General features: G+C 38.7%; 1 protein-coding gene across 2 annotated transcripts in view; it reads right to left on the bottom strand.

Annotated features, from left to right (window-relative positions):
• Positions 1-6,304: 6,304 nt before the first annotated feature.
• slc24a4 (solute carrier family 24 member 4) overlaps positions 6,305-25,071 on the bottom strand; it is a 32,020-nt gene continuing 13,253 nt past the window's right edge. The window contains exons 3-17 of one of the 2 annotated variants that reach the window (XM_023348162.1): positions 18,426-18,502; positions 17,151-17,225; positions 16,981-17,065; positions 16,772-16,875; positions 15,772-15,846; positions 15,664-15,689; positions 14,957-15,010; positions 12,150-12,241; positions 10,571-10,740; positions 10,277-10,412; positions 9,419-9,585; positions 8,380-8,494; positions 7,689-7,801; positions 7,514-7,579; positions 6,305-7,231 (exon numbers count right to left, since the gene is read on the bottom strand). In XM_023348162.1, the coding sequence (XP_023203930.1) occupies positions 7,082-7,231; positions 7,514-7,579; positions 7,689-7,801; positions 8,380-8,494; positions 9,419-9,585; positions 10,277-10,412; positions 10,571-10,740; positions 12,150-12,241; positions 14,957-15,010; positions 15,664-15,689; positions 15,772-15,846; positions 16,772-16,875; positions 16,981-17,065; positions 17,151-17,225; positions 18,426-18,502 (1,505 nt within the window). In that variant the 3' untranslated portion in view covers positions 6,305-7,081. Of the gene's footprint in view, positions 7,232-7,513; positions 7,580-7,688; positions 7,802-8,379; positions 8,495-9,418; positions 9,586-10,276; positions 10,419-10,570; positions 10,741-12,149; positions 12,242-14,956; positions 15,011-15,663; positions 15,690-15,771; positions 15,847-16,771; positions 16,876-16,980; positions 17,066-17,150; positions 17,226-18,425; positions 18,503-25,071 lie in introns of both variants that reach the window. The other variant, XM_005803106.2, reaches the window with a different exon arrangement.

Here is a 25,071-nt window from a genome sequence, read left to right as displayed (position 1 = left end):
CAGAATGTGAGAAACTGAGGAATAATTTACCTTCTTTGACTTTTACTTTATTGCAGACACTGTTACCACTGGGTATTTCATGTCGTGTCCCATGATCATTTTAATAATTCATTTTTGAATTTTAGGCTTGCAACACAGCTCAAACACGTTCCCGTTCAGTTGGTCAGCAAATGTGAGTAAATGACAGATTACTATTATTATTTTTTTTTTTTAAAGTAACGTTCATTTTTAAAAAAGCCTGGAAAAGATTTGCATATTTTTCCCTCAGTAGAAATCTATATGACATGACAGGTAATGGAATTTTAATGTGCATTGGGAAAATGCACATTTTCTTGATGAATAAACAAGAGTAGGGGACTATGTTGGTTTTGTGAACCATAAGAACAGTAAAATACAAATGTTGATCAAAGTTTCGCAAAGATTTAAAATTCAAAAAACTGTTTGGTTACTGAATGCAATGCTGATTTTTGAAAGTTAAGAAGCAATTAATATCATTGTCAGACAAATAGCATTGCTGAAAAACAATAGAAAAAAAAAAGAACATTTGACCAAAAGAACAGATGAGTTTGATGACAGCAGATTAGCGCAACATGCAGTTTTCCTCAAATCAATAGTGAGCCAACATCCGTGACAAGGTCAATGTTTTTGGTAACAATAATATTTCAATGAGGCAAACAATTTATTGGTAGGTATAGTAGAGTATAAGAATTGCTCTGACATATTTATTAAAACAGAAATGTCAGCAAAATCATTCTGATTTCATTCATGGTATAGCTCTGCTACTTTAAATAAACAGAAATTAGCATTTAAGCACTTGCCTTAAACTTGTTTACAATTTGTGTAACCAAACAGCACTTCAGTTCCTCTGTCAGATATCACCAGAAGAGAGCTTAAATTGTCTTTTTTTTAGTGACAAAGTCTTAAGAGCACAGAAAGTGCTATCGAAATGCAAATAATCTTCATTAAAATGAATCGGTGCTTTAGGGCGGTTTTTTTGTACGTTTTTATCACAACCATCTGTTTTCATTGCACTCTCCTAAATTCACCATGGATCACTATTTAGTATTCAAAAACACATTGATAAGGTGTTGTGCTGCCTTCACGGACTGTCAGCGATGGATTAATCACTGATCTACAATCCACAGCTGTGGAAGCTTTCATAAAAAGATGAGCAGAATTCAAAGCTGAGAGAGCATTGTGACTGAAAGATGCTCGGTTCGGTGTGGAATACCTTTGGGTTAGCAGCTTTATGTTCATGCCATTTTAAAAGTGACTCCATTAAAAAGGGTATGCAAAAAAAGGGAACTAGTGTTCACAGGTTGCAGCTCTGATAATGTAAATGTCACTGTGATTCAGATTAATTCCCTTTGGATTCATTTCTACTTATTTTACTGTTACTGTGCAAGTTGTTAAAATACCACAAAGGTTATGAGGGGATAATGGAAAACAGCAGAAATGGACCGCTTAGGGCTTTTTGTGAAAAGGTTTTATGATAAATGGACCCAGTGCATTTCATGGTTGTAGGTGTGTTCACAGAAAGACGAGAAAATCAAGGATTCTGATGAATAACCTGATGATAATCTTAAGAAAACCCAGAAAAGCATAAGAAGGCATTGAGAGTGAATAACATCGCCATCTTTGGAGTCCTGTGATTCTTCAACTAGTTCAGATTTAAGGGTAGGTAAAAGAGAACCAGAGATTTTTCATCAGAAACTATTCAATAAAACCTCCACCAAAAAGGAATAATTTTAAAGTCTACCATTTTGTTCTTATACTCATTTGACTCCATTAGAAATAGTCGTTTGTGTCAAAGACATTAATAGAGCATGAGATATGAGCACAGCAAACTTAAATTCTTGTAACAAATACTGTTTCATGGGAATCTTTTTTTTTTTTAAATATTCATAGTTTAGCAATTTATTGATACAATCACAAACATGAACATATTTTATTGAGATTCAAATGAATTTAAGTCTAGACCTTCTGATCTTTTCCAAGACCCTTTGATCTAAAAACATATTAACTCTGGCTGTAGTTAGAGTTGCTGTCTTTATGGATGGTGACTCTCTGACCCAGCCAAGTCTTTTTCAGGTTCTAACAACATATTTTTTCCAGGATTACTCTGTATCTTTGCAGCTGTTTTTCCTTCGACTCCAGACATGGGGTGTTAAAGGTGGTGTGCAGCATTACTTTTCCCATCACACAGACTCCAAAAAATAGAAAATATATTCAAGCTCCACACGTCTGTGGCCTCTGGCTTGTGGCAAACAAGTTGCAATTATTGGCGATTTCTTTCAACAATGCCTTTCCTTGACTTTGTGTCAAGAAAAATATCTGCAGGTCAGTTTCTAGACTTGGGTGAACAACACTCCATACTTTATTTTTTAGTATGTGGTTTGCGTTACACAATGAGCCAGAAAACAGTGTCTTGAACAAAAATGTTATTTGGTATGCTGAGAGGCAGAAGAACTCTGCAACCTAAAACTATTTAATGGAGAAAATACAAACTTCATCCTATGGAGAGCTGAGGGCAATCCAAAACATTCCATGCACAAGGACTGCAGCAAGTCAGTTTCCCCATCATCCATCACTGAAGCACAGCAATTTACCCAAACAGCGAAGTAGTTGTCAAAAATACTGGCAACACACAAATAAGGAAAGAAAATATCCCCCAACTATATAACTGTGGAGGCGGTGGGTGAAAACATAAACAACTTTTGAAAGTGGAATTCTGCAACTGGATACGTCAAGGCCAGGATGCGTGGGCCTCGTCTCTAAAAGTGGTACAACAAATGTGGGAGCAGGGCCAGCATTCACAGGAGACGAGCAGTTGCCGCCCAAACGGGCTTGTTAGGGGGCAGAAGTGGAACTCGTCAGTGCAAGAGATCACGGCTGACAGCGAGGCTTGTTAACTTCCGCAAGCTAGCCAAGAGGGTGGCTCATTAAGGAGAAGCACCAGTAGCCAGCACAGAGCAGGCTGGTCTCACCAGATGGCTGCCTGTCTGGCTGATGAAGGACGTCAACATCCATTATTAACAAATCATGTTTGGCACACTTTGTGCAGATGAAATCATGTAAAAAAAAAAAAAAAAAAAAGAAAAAGTGGTCACTCCAGTTGTCTTTTTTCATTTTAGTTGCACTTTGTTAACTTTACATCAGAGTGGAGGATTTGCACTCTCTGGTACCCGAGCTCCATTTTCAGCTCCAAAGTTTGTTGAAGACGACAAATGAAACGTGCTGCAACATTGCCCCCTGCTGGGTGAAAAAACAAAGTGTCCAGATTGCTTGATGGGGTGAAAAAAAAGCCCCTAAATGTTACAACTGGACTTTAGCTTTGCAAATAAAAATCGCCTCCCCCCCGCCCCCCATTATTGAAGTCTACTGTAGCTGTTAAGCCAAATGTGTCTTTTTCCACATAGACCTCAAAAATTGATTTGCAAATATTACCATCTTGCAAACATCTTATTTTATTACATAACTAAAGATAAAAAAGGGAGAAACTGAATTTCCAGTCAGTTGAAATAGAAATGTTCAAATTATGGATATTACATAAATGCAAGCATGATGAGTACATCCAACTCATTAACTTTACCTTGAGGCTTTCTCATCAAGGAAGATCCATTCTGCATTTCAAATTGCTTACATCAAGAACAATTCAAGAGTCAGCAAGTCTGAAGTTGTCCTCCAGTGGCGTTAGATGTAGCCAATTAAAATATACATTAAACTAAATCACAAGGGGAGAATTTGCATGCACACAGAGCAGTGCAGCATTTCAGGCAATCGGACGCTTATTTACATTTAAAGGTTTGCTAATGTTAAATGGTTGTACTTCGTTGAATAGTATCATCATGGATTTGGATTAATCTTTAAGTCCTTTATCAGAACTTAGAGGGGAAGGATTATGTAACATTGTCTGAGCTTCATATCATGCCATGTTATTCCCTCATCAAAAACATACCTGGAGTGTTGTTTTGATTCTTTCATGCATGTCTGAGGATTCGGGGGAACCTGAAGGCTTGTTCTGTCAATGCTCCTCCTCAGAGCTGCGGTCTCCAGCCGAGCTTCCACCCCACAAAGCCCCCCATTATTCTAAAGTGGGACAAGCACTTCAAACTACTGTAAGTGTTAACTCTTAGAAAATAAAAGCCCAACTCAAATCTCAATTTGCCAATATAGTAAACAAAAAAAAAAAAAAAAAAAAAGAAAACCACTTAATAGTTACAACATTGACAATGCCAGAATGGAAGGCAAATCGTGAGAAATGTGTAGGAGTCATTTTGTCATTTTATTTTTTTCTTCACATTATTGCTTTACAGTAAAATGCATTGGTTGGATATGTCCAGTATAGCAAGACAATACATTCATATAAGTTATACAGATGTCCTCAGTAATATTTTAATAGTAACTAACTTTACATTAAATATATTTATCTTTTTTTTTTCTTGACAAACAACTCCCACATCACATTGAGCTCACAGTGCATTAGGTCGCATTCAATCAATAGATACCAGTCCTCTAGTGTCAAATTGCCTTCTCTAATGTGCTTCCTCAAGTGCGTGGGCGTATTTTGTACACAACATGTCCGTACAATCTTGGTTTATGCAAAGTTCCAAACATGACATCCAACTTTCTTTTGACCTTCCCTCCCCAACACAAATGACTTTGGAGCAAAAATGCCAGCCATTTAAAACATTTTCAAGTTAGGACAAAAAATAAAACACACACACAAAAAGAGAAAAAAAAGTTCTTAAACTATTATGCTCTGACCTGACAATGTGTACCTAACCAAATGGAGCAACACTATTCAGATCAGCACCGCCATGCAGTCTTCTGAGAAAGCCTTAAAAAAAAAAAAGTTACGCTCCGGAGGTCTTGTACAGAGGAGTAGGAGGGGTTTGTAGGCCCTGTGGGGTCACAAAGCCGTATGAACCCCAGCAGATCGGCAGGCTAAGGAGGGGTCCAGTATTTTATATTTTCCTTGCTCTGCCGTGTACAATAAAGAGTCCTGGGGGCAGACAAATGCGTTCTGCATCCTGCCCCGCTGCTCCTTCCGCTGGGGCCGGCGAGGAGTTAATGCCCTGGTACCAGAGTGGAAAGCCACAGGAAGAAAAAAAATAAAAAGCGGGAGAAGATGAGCGTTTCCACAAAGCCACTGCTCCAGTCATGTCCATTTTCTGAGCACAGTTCTTCAGCTTTCACACACCTGTGAGCTCACACATTAAGGAATACTAGACAAACTGACATCAAATCTCCACAGGATGCCCCGTCATTATATGGCAACCTTGCAGGGGCCTTTGTCACATAAATTCTTTACATTTAGATTGCATATACAAGTGCCCTCTGCCAACAATGTGGCCGAGGAGGATTACTCAACACAAAACATTTCATACACACACACACATACACTTTAATAGTCTCTGCACCCCCACTCCTGGACTTTTTACAGGCATTTTTGCATCGTGTCAAAATGTCTGGATTGCAGTGCTCTTAGCTGCCATTTTTTTTTGTAAAGTGGGCCAGGCAGTAGCCATAGAAACTGCCCGGAAGCCCTCGACCTTTTGCTGTGCTGTGGAGGCGCTTTGTTTTCGTGTCCCAGCATGCACTGCAGACAGATACAGGTGTGCTCAAATTGTTAAAAAGGTTCCAGTCAGTTTGAGAAAGTTGACGCAAGCCCAGAATGAGCACGTACACACACACACACACACACCGTTTCTCTTTCACTCACACACAGTCACGCCGACATGTATACACTGAAAGTACAAACGCACAGAAGGAAGCACTAGTTGATTCAGAATGAGAGGACAGCTGTTAAAGTGCAATATCTACATACAACGCAAGAAAAAAAAAAAGCAAGATCATCATCTCCATAAACTGTCAATCTTAGTTTCCCTGATAACTGGTGGAACTGATTGCCCACTCTGGACTAAGAGGGGCTGCAGTGCTCCCTACAGGCCAGGGTGCATCACTGCAACGAGCACAACTACCATCCTTCTGCAGCCATCTTTGAATGAGTATCATTTGATAAAGACTAAAAGATGCATCTGACAGATTGAGATATTTTTTTCCCCTCCCAATCTTGATTTGTGCAGAAGGATAAACAGAAAGGCTAAAGCTGGGCCGTCATCAGCCAGGTACACCTCGCATCCGAGGTTTCAATCTCAACACAAAGAGCAAGAAAAGCATTTTCAATGTGCAATTAGCTTTCAGTGAAAGACGAACAATGTCTGATATTTGCAACAAGCTCGTTTCTACATTTCAAACTAGACAAAACCTTCTCTTCTTTTTTTTTAAAAAAAATAAATACAAAAAAAGTGTTTACAAATTTACATTGTGCACTGGTGCAGATGCATAACACCATCACAGTCACTAGATCTGGACTGCGATACATGTTGAATTAAAGTGTCCTGACAAAAAGGTCTTTAGGAAAGCAGATTAGGAAAGCAGGCGAGGGTTGGGGTGGAGTAAAGCACTAACAGCATCAGCTCCGTGTTGCCTAAAGCCATCCTAGGGGTTGTGGTCCGAGCTAAAGGAAGGGAGATGCCAACGCAAGACCTTCTTCCCTCTTTTCTTGGTTTGAGAGGGGGGGAAATCCTGACCGTAATAATTCCACAAATCTTTTAACAATGGCTTAACATTTAATAAAGTTTGGGTTTAGCAAGTGCCTGACGTGGAACAGATTGTTCTGATCTGAAAACTCTAAAAGTGAGAACAGTGAAATCAAAAAGGGGCACTTCTGATTCTGGAGGTCCACGACATCTAAAGGCATGCTTGATGGGTGGAAAGTTAGCAGGCGTACAGAGAAACTAAGACACTGACGACAATGCCTGAAAGAACGAGCAAAAAGGACCAGTGCTGTGTGATGACTGGGCAAATTGGAAATGTAGAGTTCACAGCTACAACACACTGCCTTATAAGAAAATTAGATTTCTATTAAACATTTAAAAATAAAGACTGCAAGCAAAGGGGGAAAACAAAAAGTCGCCAGATAGGTCCAATTTATTGAGAAAAAAAAAATAAAAAAAAACTCAGGTTGCCAAAGTGGGTTTTTGAGGTTTTGGTAATCGTTGCATGCTGCTGCGCTCTAATCCTCCATGCACATGGGCAAGTTGACAAAGGTGAAGACGTTGTACTCGATCATGATGGAGAAGCAGAGGAACACGGCATACAAGACCAGGACATAGATGCCCAGCTTTAAATCCAGCTGCCACTTGTTTATGTGGATGCCCGACACCTGCACATATAGAAAGGCGAACATAAAAATCTGCACAACTTCAAATGGGCAAAAAGTCAGGCTGAAGCTGTATACAAAAAAACATTCTGAAAAGCACGCATTCTTCCCTTCCAAGACACAAATCAGCAGTACGTTGTCGAGCGTCGTCATAAACCTCAAAATACATTGAAATGTGTTGTGGTTGGACATTTGAAATGCTGAGCAAAACCATTTATAACCCCTAAAGTTCTTTTCAAAGCAAAAATTGTCTAACCTAATGTGCGATTAGCATTTAATGCTCACCGTGAGTGCCACAGACCCCAGCAAAAGTACCACTGAATACAGCAGTCCGCGACTGTTGATCATCACCTGAAACAAAAGGCGAGTAGCTGGCTAATAGATCCTCAGTCTCTGGTAATAAATTACATTCTTGTATAAACTGATCAAAAGCTGTATTCTTGATCAAATGTAAACCAACCTCTGATCCATAGTTCACACACATAGTCTGCATTGCCCAGGGAACTCCGAGTCCCACCAAGATGTCAAAGACATTACTGCCAATTGTATTAGACACTGCCATATCTCCCAAACCTGAAGTAAAAAAAAAAAAAAAAAAGTTATTACAGCACAGATCAAAGCTTTCTTCTAGAGCAAAATCTTTGTATATACATAGATCATGGCAAAAGTATAATGATGAATAAAAACTTATTTCTCAATGTCAAGACACCATGAAAAGAACGTTCGCTTGAGAACACTTAAGATCAACTGTAAGTTCAGTCCAAGGGTTTTTTCTTGTCATTCAAGTAAAACACGATTTTAAATAATAGTATTTTTTGAACCAAATAAATTGAAAGTGAAAAAAAAAGAAAAGAGAAAAAGTTAATCATAAAATCTTCTGGAACAATATTTGCATCAAATAACATTCTTGACATGCTAATAACTGGTTAAAATTTCAATTCCCAAAAATAGATCCAAAAATGTAAAAAATCGATGGCCAGAACATTAAGCCTCCAAGTTTCCATTGAACCAAAAACCTAAAACCCACCACAGCTCTAATCAGCCTTCCCATTTATGTAAAGAGATCCACACGGAACTCTGTTCCTGCACCAACAAACCTGAGAATATCTTCTAAAAGTAAATTACGTCTTCCCAGGTAGGTAAAGTGATACCTTGTCGTGCCACAATGAGACTGGCTATGCAGTCTGGAACGCTCGTGCCAGCAGCCAGGAACGTGATGCCCATGATAACATCCGGGATGCCCAAGGTGTAGCCGATTATAGTGACCTAAAGAGACATGGATAAGGCCAGGTTATCTGCAGTTTCTTACCAAAAGTGTTCGAGTGAATCCTTAATGTAAACTGTTTTGAGACAATAAATCTTTAGCATGATTTCAGCATTTGATTGATTGTCTTAATCAAAATTTGTGCTGCTTGTAGCTTGAAGTGACAACAAACAGACCTAATATACATAAATCAATGTTGAAGTAAATTACCTTTCTGGGTACGTTGTCCCCAAATACCATTGCTACACTTTATTACTGCTGAAGCTTCCACCAATAGAATTACTCTTTTACTCCTCATTTATCGAACAGTGGAAACAGATTTCTGCATTTAATTTAAATGGTGTAAATAAATTACGTAGTTCCTTCCTAGCCCGTTAGTCTCAGATTCGTAACAATTTTCATCAGGGAAAGAAACAAAAAGTAATTTTCAGAAGCTGAAATAAGTTTCAAATGAGAAATTAGGACATCCCTCAACATTTATTCACACTTAAAATGGCAAAGAAATATTGTACAGAGTGGGACAAGCTTTCCTCAGTGATGTCAGACTGATTGGTACAAGAAGCTTCTCACTGAAGTCATTTCAACCAAAGGCAAGACTGGTTGATGTTTTTGCTTGAGTGAAACAATAATCTAAGTACAGTTAAATCACAATTTTTCAGAGAAATAAAACTTGAATTTATAAGAAAATGTTCACTGTCTTACTAATGTAGCTTTTCTTAAAGTAAATGCCCTAAATGTAGATTGGGAGCATTTCGATAGCCGTCAATATAGGCAGAAAAGTTCAGTGCCACAAGTTTAAAAGACATTTTATGCAACAGAAATTAAGACACCGGTTTGCTGACCGTTTTAAATATTTGCATACTGCACACCGGTTTTATTCAGAAAATAAATTCCACTACAGCAGAATCACAGTAAAATAAACTCACCATCCAGACCATCAAGTATGAGAAGACTGCAATCCAGACAGTGGACAGAATGAAGGAGACCATGAAGTATTTCTCCCAGCGAGGCTTGGCACAGTTCGGGACGGTGAAGAACAGCAGCAGGAGCAGAGGCCATGAGATCAGCCACTTGATCTTGCTGCCCACGCCCCCTGCAGGAGGAACCATTAATGACTGCCTTATAACTGTCAAGACAACATTACATTAAATATACAAAGTGAAATATTTTATTCCAGTTTTGCCTTCTCCCCGACCCTTAGGATTAGATCAAGTTGGTTAAAGCATCCACTGTACCCGTACTTCCTTGCTAAGCCTGGATTATTGGAAATATTTCTGATTAAGCGGGAATTTCCCATTTGAATGCATTTAGATAAAAAACTAAAGAAAAATCCAGATTTTATGAAAATGTATTTATATACATAAAATAGGATGGCCAAAATTTGAGTATTGACTGTTTAAAATATGACACACCATCTCCTTAAAGTTTTTAAAACAACAGAAGCAAGTATTTCCCCTTTTCACTTCATAAGTGCATAAACACTTTAATAATAAATGATAGTTTAATGATAAATTGGACCCTCATCACATCAGTAGAGGCAGAAGGGCAGCCTTGCTTTGAGCCATTTGATTATCATTAGTTCATCCATCAGACAGCACAAACTAATTTTAAAAGACGTCAGCAAAACAATTCAAGTTGCCCAAATTGGAATTTCAATAACTTACTTATATCACCACCTCAGAGAATATACAACTGTCTTAAATTATGAACGTACAAATTAGATCTTTTACACCGTCTCAAAATATACTAGATCAGACAATTATGCAAGTTTCTAAATCACATACTTGGAATACGAAACGGTGAAATTGTGTCGTTTTCTTCTGCCTCCGTGGGTTTGTCCTCTGGTACGTTTCCGTTCTCGATTTCAACCTTCCCATCAATCACTTGCGTCTCCACACCATTGGACGCCTGCACCAACTTCTGGCGCTTTCAGAAAAAAGAAACTAAGTCAAAGGGCACACAAGCAGACTTGCTGCTACAAACACTTCTGCAGCTCACTTCTGCAGACAAATATGGACGAAATATATCTCTCTGCTCAAAGTCACCAAACTGAATGCGGCAACAACGGCCCGCTGTACCTCTGTAATGATGAGCCGACTGGCCATGCGAAGGCGGGTTTTGGGCCCGAAGTGGCTTGTAACCATGACGCGGAGTCCCGCCTCAGGAAAGCGGAACTTTGATGGGCTGGCATTCATCATCTCATCCACCATCACCACTGAGCCGCGACTGTAAACCTTGCTCGGCTTGACTGAAGGGATGAAGGCACACATTGAAGTTTGTGAGGAAAAAAAAAAAAAAACATATACAACTGAAGTTATTGCACCCAAAATGCAAACTTAAATTTTACAACACCTACGAGGAACTCAAGGAAGGCCATGGACAATTTATTTCAGAACCATCGGCCAAAATGGAGAATTGATCACATTGGAGTTTATCTAGTCTATACCAGAAATATTGGCTATAAATGTGGAACAAAAACGATATGGAGTTTAATAAATGCTGATATGAAGAACATTGTAGCTAGTATTCATATTCCCCCAAACTTAACTTTCAATCTGTCAAGACTTAACTTGTACATTTTAATTTCAAAAAAAGTTTAACTGTAGTCAAATTTCATCAGGAAAGGACAAGCTACTCTACAGTAAAGATGATCTCCGCTGATCAAATTTTTGGCACATCTTAATCCTATGAGCTATAGTTTGGTTGGTAGCTCACTGATGTGCTGTATAAATACAGAAACAGAATTGATTTCAAAATTTGCAACACTGAAAGTTTGACTTGAGATTTCGATTATATCCTTAAAAGTAAATAAGTCAAGTGAAACTTCATATCTTTTCATTTGCTTAAAAAGAAGCTTTTAGATTGCGCGCACAGGGAATAAGACGGTACACTTATTAGTTTAACCCAGCCTTAATTTGACTACTTAAGCATGCACCAATGCACATAAATTAACAGCGTAAACAGAGCTGGTGTAAACAGTTCCTCTTGCGAAATTCATTACCACTTCAGGAGTGAGTAGGTCTACGCTCCAGAGACTGGCAGGAGAAAAGCAGGATGCAAGCAGAAAAACTGGCAGAGCAGCACAACACTGACAAAGTGAGAGTAGGTTTAGTAAGGCTAAACAGACAGGCATGTTAGCAGTAATGCAGTCAGACTTGGAAGAGTTACATTTCTGAAACGGGTTATTTTTTAATTTAAAGATTAAGTGCAGAATAGAGGGAGGACTGTGGCTTGGAAGCATCATGAGCCTGATTTCATACGTTGTGAGAAAGTGAGGTTTCATTAGACAAGACTCTTGTGAACCTGATGGAGAGTGATGCCTCACCCATAATGGTTTGTATTGGATAATTAACCTAAGATTATTAACACAAATCAAGATGGAGCAGAGATCACATCATGCTACCTTCAAAAACATTTCTAATATTGATATCAAGTCATTAGTATATATATATAAAAAAAGCACTGGCTGTGTTAGTTTAGCAGAAAGCAAAGCCACAGATCCCTCAGGAGAAGAAAAATCCAGCAAGTAGTCTTCAGATTTCAAGAGAATCAGACTTAACCACTCAGCTGGGACCCGGCCTGTCTGATTAACCTTACCTGGAGAGAGTAAAGGTGACGACGGGTCGTCATCCCAAACATAGTCAAAACAAGCATTACCGTCCTCCATCTCGCTGCTGGTTGCAGCGTTACCATTAGCCACATTTTTGTTAGACTTCCCCATGAAAAACCGCTGCATGCTGGAGTTAAATCTAGAGAGGAAGGAGGGAAAAATATCCAATTAAAAAAAGCTGGACAGGTGAAGCATAACAGCATCTTAAAATGTCTATTTTTCATTATGCAAAATTGTCAAGGGCCCATTAACAAAATGTTATGGAAAATGGCTGAGCTACGCTGCTCTGATACTCTGTATTGAGGCAGAAAAGAAAGCCAAAAGAAACATTCCCAAAAGGCAATCAAAGGCTCTTAGCCACACATTTTCAGTTAGACCATTTCAGTGCTATTACATAAAAATGGATCAAACACTGAAGGAACTACAGCTGCCTTTGAACATAAAGTATGCAGAGGTAATAGCTGGAGTGTTAAAAGAGCCGTTCTCTGCCCTCAGCATCTTCAAAGAACATTACAACTAAAAAACGCCTGATAACAGCGGAGAACAAAGACCGACCAGATTCAGTGTCAGTATTTGAGGTTTTTTCCTCAAACAGAATTTAGATTCATTGGGGAAAATTACTTTTATTTTAAACAGTGCATATTCAATGTGAAAAGACTGTTCATATGACTTCTGTTGCTTTACTTTTAAACATGTGAATATTTTGCATACACCTTCAACACTTGAAATGCCTGAAATAAAGTACATTTCCGATAAATTGCTCATCTGCCAAACGGTCTTACTGCCTTTAACAGCTGAACCTGCTTTTCTATTCGCTTCATAGTAAGGTCCCAGATGCACAGGAAGCTTCTCAAATTGCTAAAGACGTTTGCTGTTCAAATTACTGTATTCAAGCATTTTGAAGGAAATTTGAATGGGGAAAAAAGTGACATGCAAGGAATAACCACAACACGCGTGGACTGTAAATTCTGTAATCAGGGCTTCTTTTGGATGAATTATTGCATTGTGGTTGCAGAGGTGTCGAACAGGGTTGCTTAACACCTGGTACACCAACACCAGCAGACATTCCTCTCCAAATCATCACCAACTAGAAAATTTCTATTAGACCATGAGAATCTTCTGTGCCTCCTCACCCCCACCCCCAGACTCTAGAACTTTCATTTCTAAGTGAAAGATTTTATTTAATCTTAAAACATAACTTGAGCCCTGAGTAACAGTCCAGTCTTGTTTGAATCCAGGTGAGACTTAAATCTGTGGCTTAGGAGAGACTTTATAAAAATCAATATTTTGGAAGGCTTTGGCTTCACATGCTCTTAAGGCTATGGTTACAAGTAAAACTTTTTCTGTCATTTTTTCCCTCTCATCCTTCAAGTAATGCTTGGACTAAGCACAGGACAACCTTTTGTAGATTACCCACTTATCCAGCAGTTGGCCCAGCAGTGAAAAAGTTCTTGCGCATTTTGGATTCTCTAAACCCAAAATATGCAGATTTTTGTCCCTCCAGCTAAAACAGAGCACTGACTCACCAGCACTTCATTATAATAAAAAGTTATTTTATAATAGTGAAGTTTTTTTTTTTTTTATCATGGGTCAAGGAACAGAGACATTGCATTGAAAAATGTTCTGTGGATTTCAGTAAGAAACTATTCTAGTTGGTATAATTAGTTATGATACCATGCTGCAGCATCATTGCCAAATACAAGCCATCATATTTAAGAGGCCCTGTTTGCACAACAGCAAGTGACCCAAAAGAGCAGGATAAGTTTAGACTTTTTTAAAAACTAATTTCTTCCTACAAATGGTTGATAAAGTTAATCTGTCAACCAAACAGTAGAAAATCTTTACTGCATTATTTTCCCCTCAGGTTTGCTAAAACAGCCACTGTGCATCCCTCGTTTTGATCCCAAAGACTCAACTTCAGTGTGCATATAATGGTATTAAGAGTGCATTTTGTCAGTTACAGGATTAGATTTAGAGAACAAACATAAAATGCTCAAGAGATGAGATGTACAGCTTATAATTTATGGCAACATTTCCCCCCCCCCCCCCACTTCAGCTCTCATCTCAGCGCATTTGACGAGGGAGGGGCGGAGTATTATCTCAAATCAGAGACCCAGACGGTCCATGTTAAATGCACTCTGCTCCATTTGGACTTGAACGGCCCAAAATGCTCCGCAGGTATTTTGGGTTAAGGGAGACATGACAGCATGTCCTACTGTAAGCATTTATTCCTCCAAATGAGAAAGGAGGGGAATGATCCGGTTAAGCCTGGTGCTCTTAGCCACTGCAGAGGGAAAAAGATTAAACTCTTATGGCAGCGAGTGAGCAGGCTGCCGCTGAGTGTAGCACAGATTACCAGCTGGACAGAGACAGCAGCACAGGACAGCATGGTTGGCATTATTGAGTCTGGACTGTAAAGACAAATGTGGCCTAATGGAGTGCACTTATAGTCATAAACGCATAGATCTATGTTTAGAAAAAAAAAAAGAACCAAGTTCTGTGAAGGCCAACATATGGCTGCTGTGTTGAAGAGCTAAAATTAGGATTTAAACACATTTAAAATTATAAACTGCAAAATATGAGGAATGTGTCACATTGTTTAATTAAAATAAAACAATTTTATAGTGCAAGCAGCAGCATATAATATCCATACAGAGGAAAATGTGCGCCATCTGGGCAGGGGACAGAAATGGGACACTCCCCTCCAGCTGGAAAAATTACTGCCCTCTTGTGAGAGCGCAGTCGTTTATACTCATCAGCTCACAGATGTTTGTGTACAGGAGTGAAGCAGAACTTCATCAGTCCAATAAACCCGATCTAACAAGAACCGTTTTTGAAAATGGGCAAAACTCACTTCATGACCAGGATGTAGCCTGCATACATGACGACAAGCACCAAACTCTCCCACCTGTAGGAGGAAAAAATAAAGAGTTCAATCACAGATTCTATTCTAGAAAATGTGGAGCTATAAATTCTTAACATAGAATATTGAAAAGATGAATCTTTTCAAAAAGATTTCATTTTTAGAATGTTTATGGAACTTGTTACTACTGTGTAAAATGCAGACATGTTAATGATACTTCAACACAAGAGTTACTGGCCTCAAGATATAGCTGGGTTAAATTCTTAACATTGCCATTTCTACAATATTAATATCCAACATGTAAAAGCAAGTTTTTATTTTGTATGCAGTAAGTTGGTACCAGAGTTCCACCTGTTCCTGTGAACTGGTGAGCTCAGCGAAAGGCTAATCTTTTACACACTTAGCTGTTTATGTTTTTTCATAAGTAGAAATATTTCCAACAGTTATGGTGAGCAACACCAAACACTAAGATAAAATTGATCTTCTGTGTTAGAAGCACTTAAACTATTAAATTAAACTCATTCAGGTGTAACTTGTCAAAGTTGTCAATTTTTAGTATTGCTACTCAATTTTAGTTAAAGCTGCATCATGTTATTGGCTTGTTTGACATTTTTGTGCAACAACTAGTTGAATATGAGTTAACCTCAACTAAACTCTGAATACGTTGCATTTAAAGCTGAACAGGAAAATCTTCTCACCAAACTATCTTCTCATCGTAGATGAACTGCAGAAAAAAGGAACAGATTAGTATAATCTAAAATCCAAGCACAAAAATGCACGTGTATTGACTGCTAATGTTAACTTACTGCAATCAAAGCTACAACAGATAGGATGTAGTAGAAGGAGTCCCTGAAAACAGCCCACCAGGTCAGCAACACCACCTGAGAATTTACAAGTAGAAACATTTGTTATGGTACCAAGTGTTTGATTTCAGAAAACCGAGAAAAAATAAATATTGTGTGAATTATCAAAAGGCATCAACTATGTGCAGCAAAGTCCTTCTAAATCAAGACATTGCAAATTCCGAATAGTATTTTATTCAACTATTCTGAATCTGACCCGCTGATGTTGCAGTGCTTTTATTTGACGGCAATCTGAACTGAAAATGGAAACAACAAAACAGGAAAAACGTGAGGTTTGAAGGGCTAAATTCCTAATCAGACGTTTAATTGAAGAGCAATTGTGAAGGTCAAGACGTCTGACCTTAAGAAAACACGTTTTCATCACAGTGCTACAGTTTGCCAGTTATAATTTTATGCAAATATTTAAATTAAAGGTATTATTTTCTAAATCTTTGCATTTAATTTCTAAATTTAAAGATTTAGGAAATAAGTTTTATTTTGAAAGTGCAACTTGGATAATTGCAGTCGTAATCTACAAGAGTACTGTCCTAAAAAAGAAAAGCACAAAAATTGCACCCATCACACAAATGATGCATTTGTGCAGACATTGTAATGTTAAATCAGTTATGCTGATTTAATATGATGCTGTGTGAAGTATTTCAGGCTTGAGTCAAATATATAGAACAAAGTATCAAGAAGCAAACTGCATGAAATGTCAACCGATTATGGAAACGATTGCAAAAATCTTTCAATCTTTGCTCTCTAGAACCATTTGTCATTGCTAAAACTTTGGCTTTTTGTCGTCTTCTAAAACCAAACTACAACTAAATCAGTCCTCAATTTCAGAAGCTTTTGTTTCTCCTCAGAGGGCGAGGGGCAGGTCAGCACGTGTGCTGCTCTACAGTCTATAAATAAAGATGATGCAGCAGCAGCAGCAGTAAGTCCCTCGCTCTGACTCACGCACCTGTCCGGCGAAGATTCCACACACACCAATGATGCATAGGATGTTGAAAACTGCTGAGCCGACGATGGTCCCCACCCCCACGTCTCCATGGGTGATGAAGACACCTGCACACAAGGAGGGAGCGTCTCAGAACCAGCAGTGACACAGAGCATCTGGGACCGTTTGTATGCACAACCTGCATGCGTGCGTCTGTGTGTGAGTGTGTGTACCGATGACAGATGCAAAGAGCTCTGGCGCAGAACTGCCAGCTGCCATGAAGGTAGCTCCAGCAACATCTTCACTGAGATCTAGTTTCTGCAATATGAAAAGTATTGTGAATTTGTTATGTAATATTTAGGGAGAACAAAAAATAAATAAAGGATTAAAGCCCTCACGGTACCTCACAGATCTTCTCCAGTGACGTCACGAAGTATTCATCACAAGTTATGGCGAGTGCCAGAAACATGTAAAGAGTCTGAAAGGAGAAGTCAGATAAATCCATATAAGGTGTAGAAAATGCATGTATGAATCCATTTTTTCTTTAACTGAAATTTTCTTTATAGATCAGAACTGCTTGTTACCGCTGCTAAAGGACAAGGAAAGGGGAACAACAAACCATGGTACAAGATTGGAAAAAAAACAATTTGCATTAAATTCCAATGTCAGTAACGTTTCCCCTTGCAATGAGAAAAACTGACAGGATCTTTATACTCCCACAGTGAGAAGGAAGGGGGAGATTCAGCCTGTTTCAGCAGCGGAGAAGAGATCTATAAATTATAGATCAGTCGTGACACCATCAAGGCTGATGTGCTTTCACAGAAATGCTCTGCTCTATGCTGTCCACAGGGGGCACTGCAGGACTGCAGCACTCAAAACTTTCACACTTAGGGCTATCCTGCTGATCAGTGAGGCCAGTACATTACACCAAGTCAGAAGAATGACCAGTACATTTAATCTAAAAATGGAAGCAAAGTTGTTAAAGTCTCAGAGGTCTGACAATTATTGCATTTCAGCAACAATGGCAGATTCCAGCTTTGTTGAGCTGGAAATCTGCTACATATTCTCCATCTCAGGTTTTACTTCCAAAACCAAATGAAAAATTTTTCAATCCTGTGTTAATAAATAGCAATACTTTCCTTAGTATGGTTTTAAAAACAATAAACTCAAAATGCTTTTAAAATGTGCCATATTCTTAAGGTTATGCATTTAACCCAAAAGGAGAGAAAATTAAAGTAAATTCTAATTCGTCTCCTATACACATTACGTCATCTCAAGGTACTGTACATATTGGGGGGAAAAAATAAATCGGTTTCATTCTACTAAAGCTCTTTAACTGGTACTTTTTTTAATCCAAGGAAAATGGTAGATTGCTTAGACATTATGTTCTAATGTTAAGACATTAAGCTTAAAAGAATAATGTTGCCCGTGTTGAAATGGATTTAAAGCACTGATTTGACTAAATTAGATCAAACCCGTTTCAAAAGGTCCATACAGCAAACTCAGGCTTGCAAAACAACACAATTTACTTTAGGCCAGGCAATTTCATTCAGTTTATTCCAATTTGTTTTAAATCCCACTTCTGCACAGAAACTAAAAACAAAGGATAATAAAGGATACTTAAAACGGTAAGAAACACTGAGTGCGTATGCCTCCCATCAGTTGATAGCTCTCTTACCGCTGCGATGTGCAGCAGGACGGCTCCACTCTTTCGTTCGTCATTGGTGAAAAGGTCATCGGGGAACTCGTGTATTGCTGAGGAGAGGAAATGTCACGGTCACAACATATCAGCAGCATGACTGTGAGGTATTCATGTACCCAGCCCACCCCAACAGGACTTTGTGACTTTATGATGGCTATCCGTCTGGGGGTGTTTAGTTTGCACTCAGATCTGTTCTTGTGTTGGGGTCGGGGGGGAAGACCCTCACAGAATCTGCTCAAAATCCCAAATTAAACTACAGCATATCACACATCTTAATCAATACAAACAGCCAGACATTCTGACTGAGGAAAATCTTGAGTGTGAAATCAGAATTAAAGCAATCAGGCAGAATGAACACACCAAGGTTCATCAGGTGCTCCAGCTTCAGTCCAGAGTGATCACAGCTCAGATCTCTGGGGTCACAATTATATTGCCTCTGGCTGGAGACGGAGGCAGGCCATTTCCCTGATGAGAGCAACATATGTGTTGAGCGGTGTTTGATCTGATTCTGTTGAACTAGGACTGATGGATCAAAAGAGAGAAAAAAAAACTCCAATAACCTTAGGATGTTGCTGGATTATTGCAAATGTTTAAAAATTTAACAGCTTGAAATTGAACTTAAACATCTAAAAAAAAGAAGAAAAAAACAAGGTACCCCAAGGAACAGGACTGAGAAAACTGCCTCAGGGAGTGAGGAGAATCTTATGTACATCTCAGAGGTGGAGTGTGTGAAAGCAACTTGCCCGAGGTCTAAAGAGCCTTTTTTTAAAAAAAAAAAAAAAGGACAGTCTTATGATTGGGACAGAGACCGACTAATCTATTTCAAAGTATTTTACAACTGGTAACCATTTGCCGACTGATGGTTTGTTTTTTGTACTGGAACAAATTCAGGTAATGTGCCAACTAATCTGAAAAGCTAATATTCCTATGCAGAACCAGGACCTTGCAGCCATGTTAGATTTATTTTAGATTAACCTGAAATTAAAGCAAAAATATTAAGTGTTGTGGACTGAAGTTTCCAAGTATAGCAGACAAGCTGCCAGCGAGAACCATATGTCTACATCAGATTCAGACTTAGTGGCTTTCACCCAGTGAGCTCCATATGGTATCAAATCTCAGAGTGAAATGGTTTTCGCTTTCAGCAGGTTGTCAATTAACAGCCAGCGTGCATGCCAGCAATAGTTAATGCTTCAAACAGGTTCTCTTCCAACTACATTTTGTCACAACTTTAATGCTTATTGGAGTTTGACAGGCTAACAAAATACAAGTGAAAAGGATACATAGTTTTACATTTTTACAAGTGGAAATCCAGAATGATATCTGCCAAATCCAGTGCAAACAATTGCCTATAAAAGTCAGCAAAAGTGCAAGTAAGCCCACCATCTTAAATTTAAACTCCAAATGCACCCGTTCTGCAAACCTCTGGGGTTTGTTAGAGCATTGGGGAAAGGAGGTCAGAGATCAAACATTCTAAGTATAAAGCAGGGTTCCCAAACCATTTACATCTTTCCATGAGACGTTCAAGAAAAGACACGACTGCAACCCTACTGAGGCAAAGCCATTCATCTAAACCAGGGGTGGGCACTCCTGGTCCTCGAGGGCCGGTGTCCTGCAACTCTTAGATGTCTCCCTGGTCCAACACACCTGAATCCAACAGCTGAATCTCCTCCTAAGTGCAGTCAAGTTCTTCAGAGTCCTGTTAACGACCTCATTATTTGACTCAGGTGTGTTGAAGTAGAGATGCATCTAAAAGTTGCAGGACACCGGCCCTCGAGGACCAGGAGTGCCCACCCCTGATCTAAACTGACAGAAACTTGATAAGCAGTCAAGTGAACCCCGTTAACCCTGGAATGGTATAGATCCACCCTGTCTGCATCATGTCCAGCATGAAGCATGGTGGTGGTGGTGGCAGCATCATGCAGGGATGCTTTTCTCCAAAAAGGTGGAACTAGATCAAAGCTGATTGAAAACTCAGGGGCTCCATAATGTATTGGACTGAGTTAGGTTCACCTTCCAGCAGGATGATGACCCTAAGCGTACAGTCAGAGAAGTGATAGAGTCATTTAAACATGTTTGGATAAGTCTACAACTAAATCTTTGACAAAACTTTAAAAATCTTCATCTTTCTCCATGTAATCTAAAAGAAGATGGACTAAAAATATCTAACACTTAGATACAACTAGTGATTCTACAACATTTGCAATCAAGCCTGAAAATAAAATGCTGTTTGAGTTTTATTCTTGAGGGAAAAAAAAAAAGAAGAATTCCTTTTGTTTCCACATAAATTACTCTGCACAATTATGAGTAGGTGTGTTGCATTAAATCCTGAAAAAAAATATGTATTCAAAACCCCTTGAATTCTATTACAAAGCGCTTTGTCTGATGCAACAGAAATGACATTCCTACTCAAGCTGTCTGGCCATTGAGTCAAATGCGCATGACTCAAACATGTCTAAGAAAAAAAAAAAATACATGAATGGAATATTAAGCTGAAAACACATTTGGGGCCTCGTGATATGGTGCTATAAAGGGAGCCTCTGCATCCATTTCTGCATCAGTCTGAAGTACCGTGACATGAAACTGAATTTACCGCTTTCAAATGCTGCACTGACTGACCCATGTAGTAACAAACATCCACTTCATCACAAAATTAAAATTATGGCAGAAATATGCACCAATTCTCATCTTAAACACTAACTTTAAATGAATGCACACTACAGGTGCTGACACTAAAAGTCCAAGCTTTGATTATGGAGAGGGGGAAAAAATTAAATCTCTGTACAAACATGCACCATTATTTTAATCTGTAATGAAGTACCAGAGTACCAACATAGATCTAACAGTATTGATTGTGTCAGGCAGCTTTACATCTTTTCATATCCGACAGGTTTATTTTCTGAAGTGTTAGATGGCTGCCTGCAAAATCAATTACAGGATTTATAACCAACAAATAGCCCTCAAACATGAATTTTAGATTAAAACGGCATGCAAAAATCAAAAGAGTTGATTTATCCTCCCTACATGTTCAGTTGGGATTCCAGCATGCCTACAGGTTAGTTAGCAGAAAGCTTTACCCAATCCCAGCTTGCCACTGTAATCGTCACTGAATGACAGCATAAAGGTGAACCTAAAAAGGGTGTAAGCGCCAAGACTGCACAGTGATGACAGGCAGGCGGGAGGTCAGCGCTCAGCCTCGTAAACATTCAATCAGACAGCGTCTATGGGGTTTGCCACCGTCTGCTGCCAACAGAGGTCAAACCAGACATGAACATTGCTTTCACAGCCAATTCCCTCACAAGGACAGGACATGGTGTCCACACAGACCGAGGCAAATCAAAACATTTGACACCAAGAAATTAACGGGAAGTGTCCCCATTAGGATTGTTAATGTGCAACAAACCAGTCAAGCTATAATCAGCTGCAAAAAGAATTTTAACATTAAGTTTTTAAAACCGTTTAATTTAAATTTCAAGTCCCACACAACATGGAATTTTATAGACCACACCCTACTCTGCATAAGAGTAACACTTTGGAAGAATACAGCTGATTAAGGGCAAAGACTCATAATTGAAACTCAAATAATTAAAACTTGCAGCTTTTAGGAGGTCCACATTTACTACTCTGATGAATTTGTTAAATATCGCTACAGTCTTCACTCTGTGCCACACTGGTTAAGAATTTCACTGGTGATACTACATTAATGCTTTGTGATTAAAAGCTACAAGTCCTTCAGATTTGTTTCAACAAGTGGGCAATAAATGTTTCAATGTTGTTTATAAGAAAATCACCTATTCCTTTTTAAATTCTAAGAAAATTCATAATGCATACCATCAATTTTAAGATTTCTTAAAGTGTCGAGAGGAATTTATTGCTCCAGCTGGTGTAATGCAATAGAAATCCCTAATCTAATTTGCAAGAGGAAAGCACACTTCAGGGAAAACCGTATCAATTACGATATTTTTAAGAGGATAAAAAGTGTTGTTGATTCCAACTGCTGTTTGATGTACAGTAGAGGGATCAGACTAAAACAAATTTAGCCGTTTTGCCACAAGCCAGATCTTTGCAACAGAAGACTTACAGTATTTTAAAGTAATGTTTGTGTTTCCTCATTTGGAGCAATAACTAGAGTTGTAGCCATCAAGAAACATTTTATGTCCGCTGCAGAAATGCCCAGTAGACATGGATATCAAGCAAAAAGGTTAAGCAAATTAATCTGGTCAACACCAAAACAGTCACTGTTTAAAATGCAGTCACATTAATTTAATGAAGTTAAACACTTTAATTTTCAGATCACGTCTCACACCAAAGAAACCCCACTGAAAGAGCAGCTGATGACTTAACATAGTAAGCTGGAATGATTAAATATGACCAAGACAGATGTAAATGTGATGAAGATTTATTTAAGAGTTATGGAGTGGTCGGGTTGTAAATGGTCAATTTTAAGATTAGATCAGCTTCAAACTGCTGTAAATTAGGAGAGTTTTTTTCCAGCTGTATTGGTTTTTAACACTTTAATTCATAAAGCATAAAGTAAACATTTTCTCACAATCCTTGCCTTTTGTACAAAAATCAAAATAACCAATCTCAATATGAAACATTTGTGGCAGTGCATGCAGGACAATTTTTTTTTACTTTTCCTCATGTATTTTATAATCTGGCCAAATCACAAACATCATGGCTCAGTTACATGATGGCCTTCAGCATCTGGTACCTCCTGCTGCACCAGAGGGAGGGCAAAAAAAAAAAAAAAAAAGCCTGGCAGGAATGTACATGAATGTTTGCAAGTGTTCCCTCTGCACTTCTGGCGGTCTATGAACAAAACCTTATGACTCAAGCGAGGTTATGAAGTGGACCTTTTTGCCTGCATGGCTCCATCAAACTATGTAATAAGGCTAAACGGATCTTCCCGGGAGAGCGAGACAAGCACAAGTCTCAAATATTATACAACCAAAAAAAAAAAAAAAAAAAGTGACATGAGCAAAATGTTATTCGGCAGAATGCCCGGTGTTGCCCTCTGCCAAAGGCTGCTCTGACCCACAGACCAGCCAGGTCATTAACTAAATACAACTGACAATCCACTACAGCAGTCAAGAGACTCTTGAGAGGGAGCACTTCCTCTGGGTCATTATTAGCCCATTAGATAATTAGCTTGCTCCAGAAGGCATCAGTGAGCAGCGTAATGTAGATGCACTGATCAGCTATTCTTGCAAACACGCAATCATGATTCAACTTATGGAAATCCATCGAGAATGTCAAACTTAGTCTGCCAGCAAAACATTTAAGTAAAAAAAATTCATGAACAGCCTCATGAGCAACTTAACCTGTATGTTTACATTAGAATTGCTTTCAGTTTTACTTTTAAGAGAATCCGAATTTCAGAGTTTATACACCTCGATACATTTTGAGATTCATTCACTTTACAGCTTGCAGCCAATAATGCCAAATTTTATTTGTAAAAAGATTGAAGTTACCCAAGGAAAGTTGAGCTTACTGAAAATATGCCCATGTACTATACAGTAAACGCACTGAATATTTTGAGACTCCTTTTCCTGTTAATTACAGTGCAGTGTGACATGGACTTGAGTTTGTACTATGATGTCTCCATGACGCTCATCAGCAGAGAGAAACATGAGATTCTTGATAAACGGTTATGACTTTGAACTTGATAAACTTCTATCTGTAATCCTTCATCAGGACAGAAACTTCAAAGATCTCCATGTACCAAATCTGACCTTCATTCAAGTTGCTCAATCCAATTTCTTGATACACCTTTATTCTGCCAAAGTTCAACAGTTTCACAAAGTCACATGGGACGTCATAGTTACAGTTGCTTCTGGACCAAAGGACTCCTTGTTAAAGAAGACTGCTGTGAGACATGCATTCAGCTTTAGAAGTACACTTTCCCCTCAGGGTGACATGCAGCGCCAACACCAGCACGTTTATTAGTACCTTGCTAAAAGTGGAACAGGACACAATGCATCAAAGGGTGTATAAATTCATAAGGAGGTCAGGCATTCTCAACGAGTTCTGCACAAAAAAGTTTTCTGCAGGTGTTTGTTTCTGCTCCCCCCTGTGCCTCCTCTGCTGCATCATTGCTTCTTGTTTGCAAGCCAACAATGGAAAAAGTCAGGTCAGTCTGCATTATGCACAGCAGCATAATCCCACCCTGCATAATTCCCTTTTAAAATGCTTTCAGGTGTGTTCCCTGTAGTTGAGAAATATGCATTTGAACATCGGCAAGCCTTCACCTTCCAACAACTAAACAAACTTGCTGCTGGTTTCCACCTTTAATTCAACTGAGGGAAAAAAAATTAAATAAAAAATTGGAAAAGAAAAACAATTGTCTCATTGCACACAACAGACATTAGCTGCAGCTTTTTCAAGCAATGTCTATTTTTCCATGTCACAATCAGTTCCTCCTCCATCTCATGAAATATGCATCACCAGCCTACATGTACAGCCAACAAAACAATCCAAGATGTTTTGCTTTGTTTGCCTTTACATTGTACCTTAACCAGGGCAATTATGCTACTGGTGTGGGAGTTTAATCTGGTTTTAACAGTGTTTATTGAATGCAAATCAGTCCTCCAGCACATTAGCAGCTGTGGTTCCATCCTCTCTT

Source organism: Xiphophorus maculatus, chromosome 15 (genome assembly GCF_002775205.1).
Source record: "Xiphophorus maculatus strain JP 163 A chromosome 15, X_maculatus-5.0-male, whole genome shotgun sequence".
NCBI classification, from domain to species: Eukaryota; Metazoa; Chordata; class Actinopteri; order Cyprinodontiformes; family Poeciliidae; genus Xiphophorus; species Xiphophorus maculatus.
This window is presented reverse-complemented; position numbering and strand designations above follow the sequence as displayed.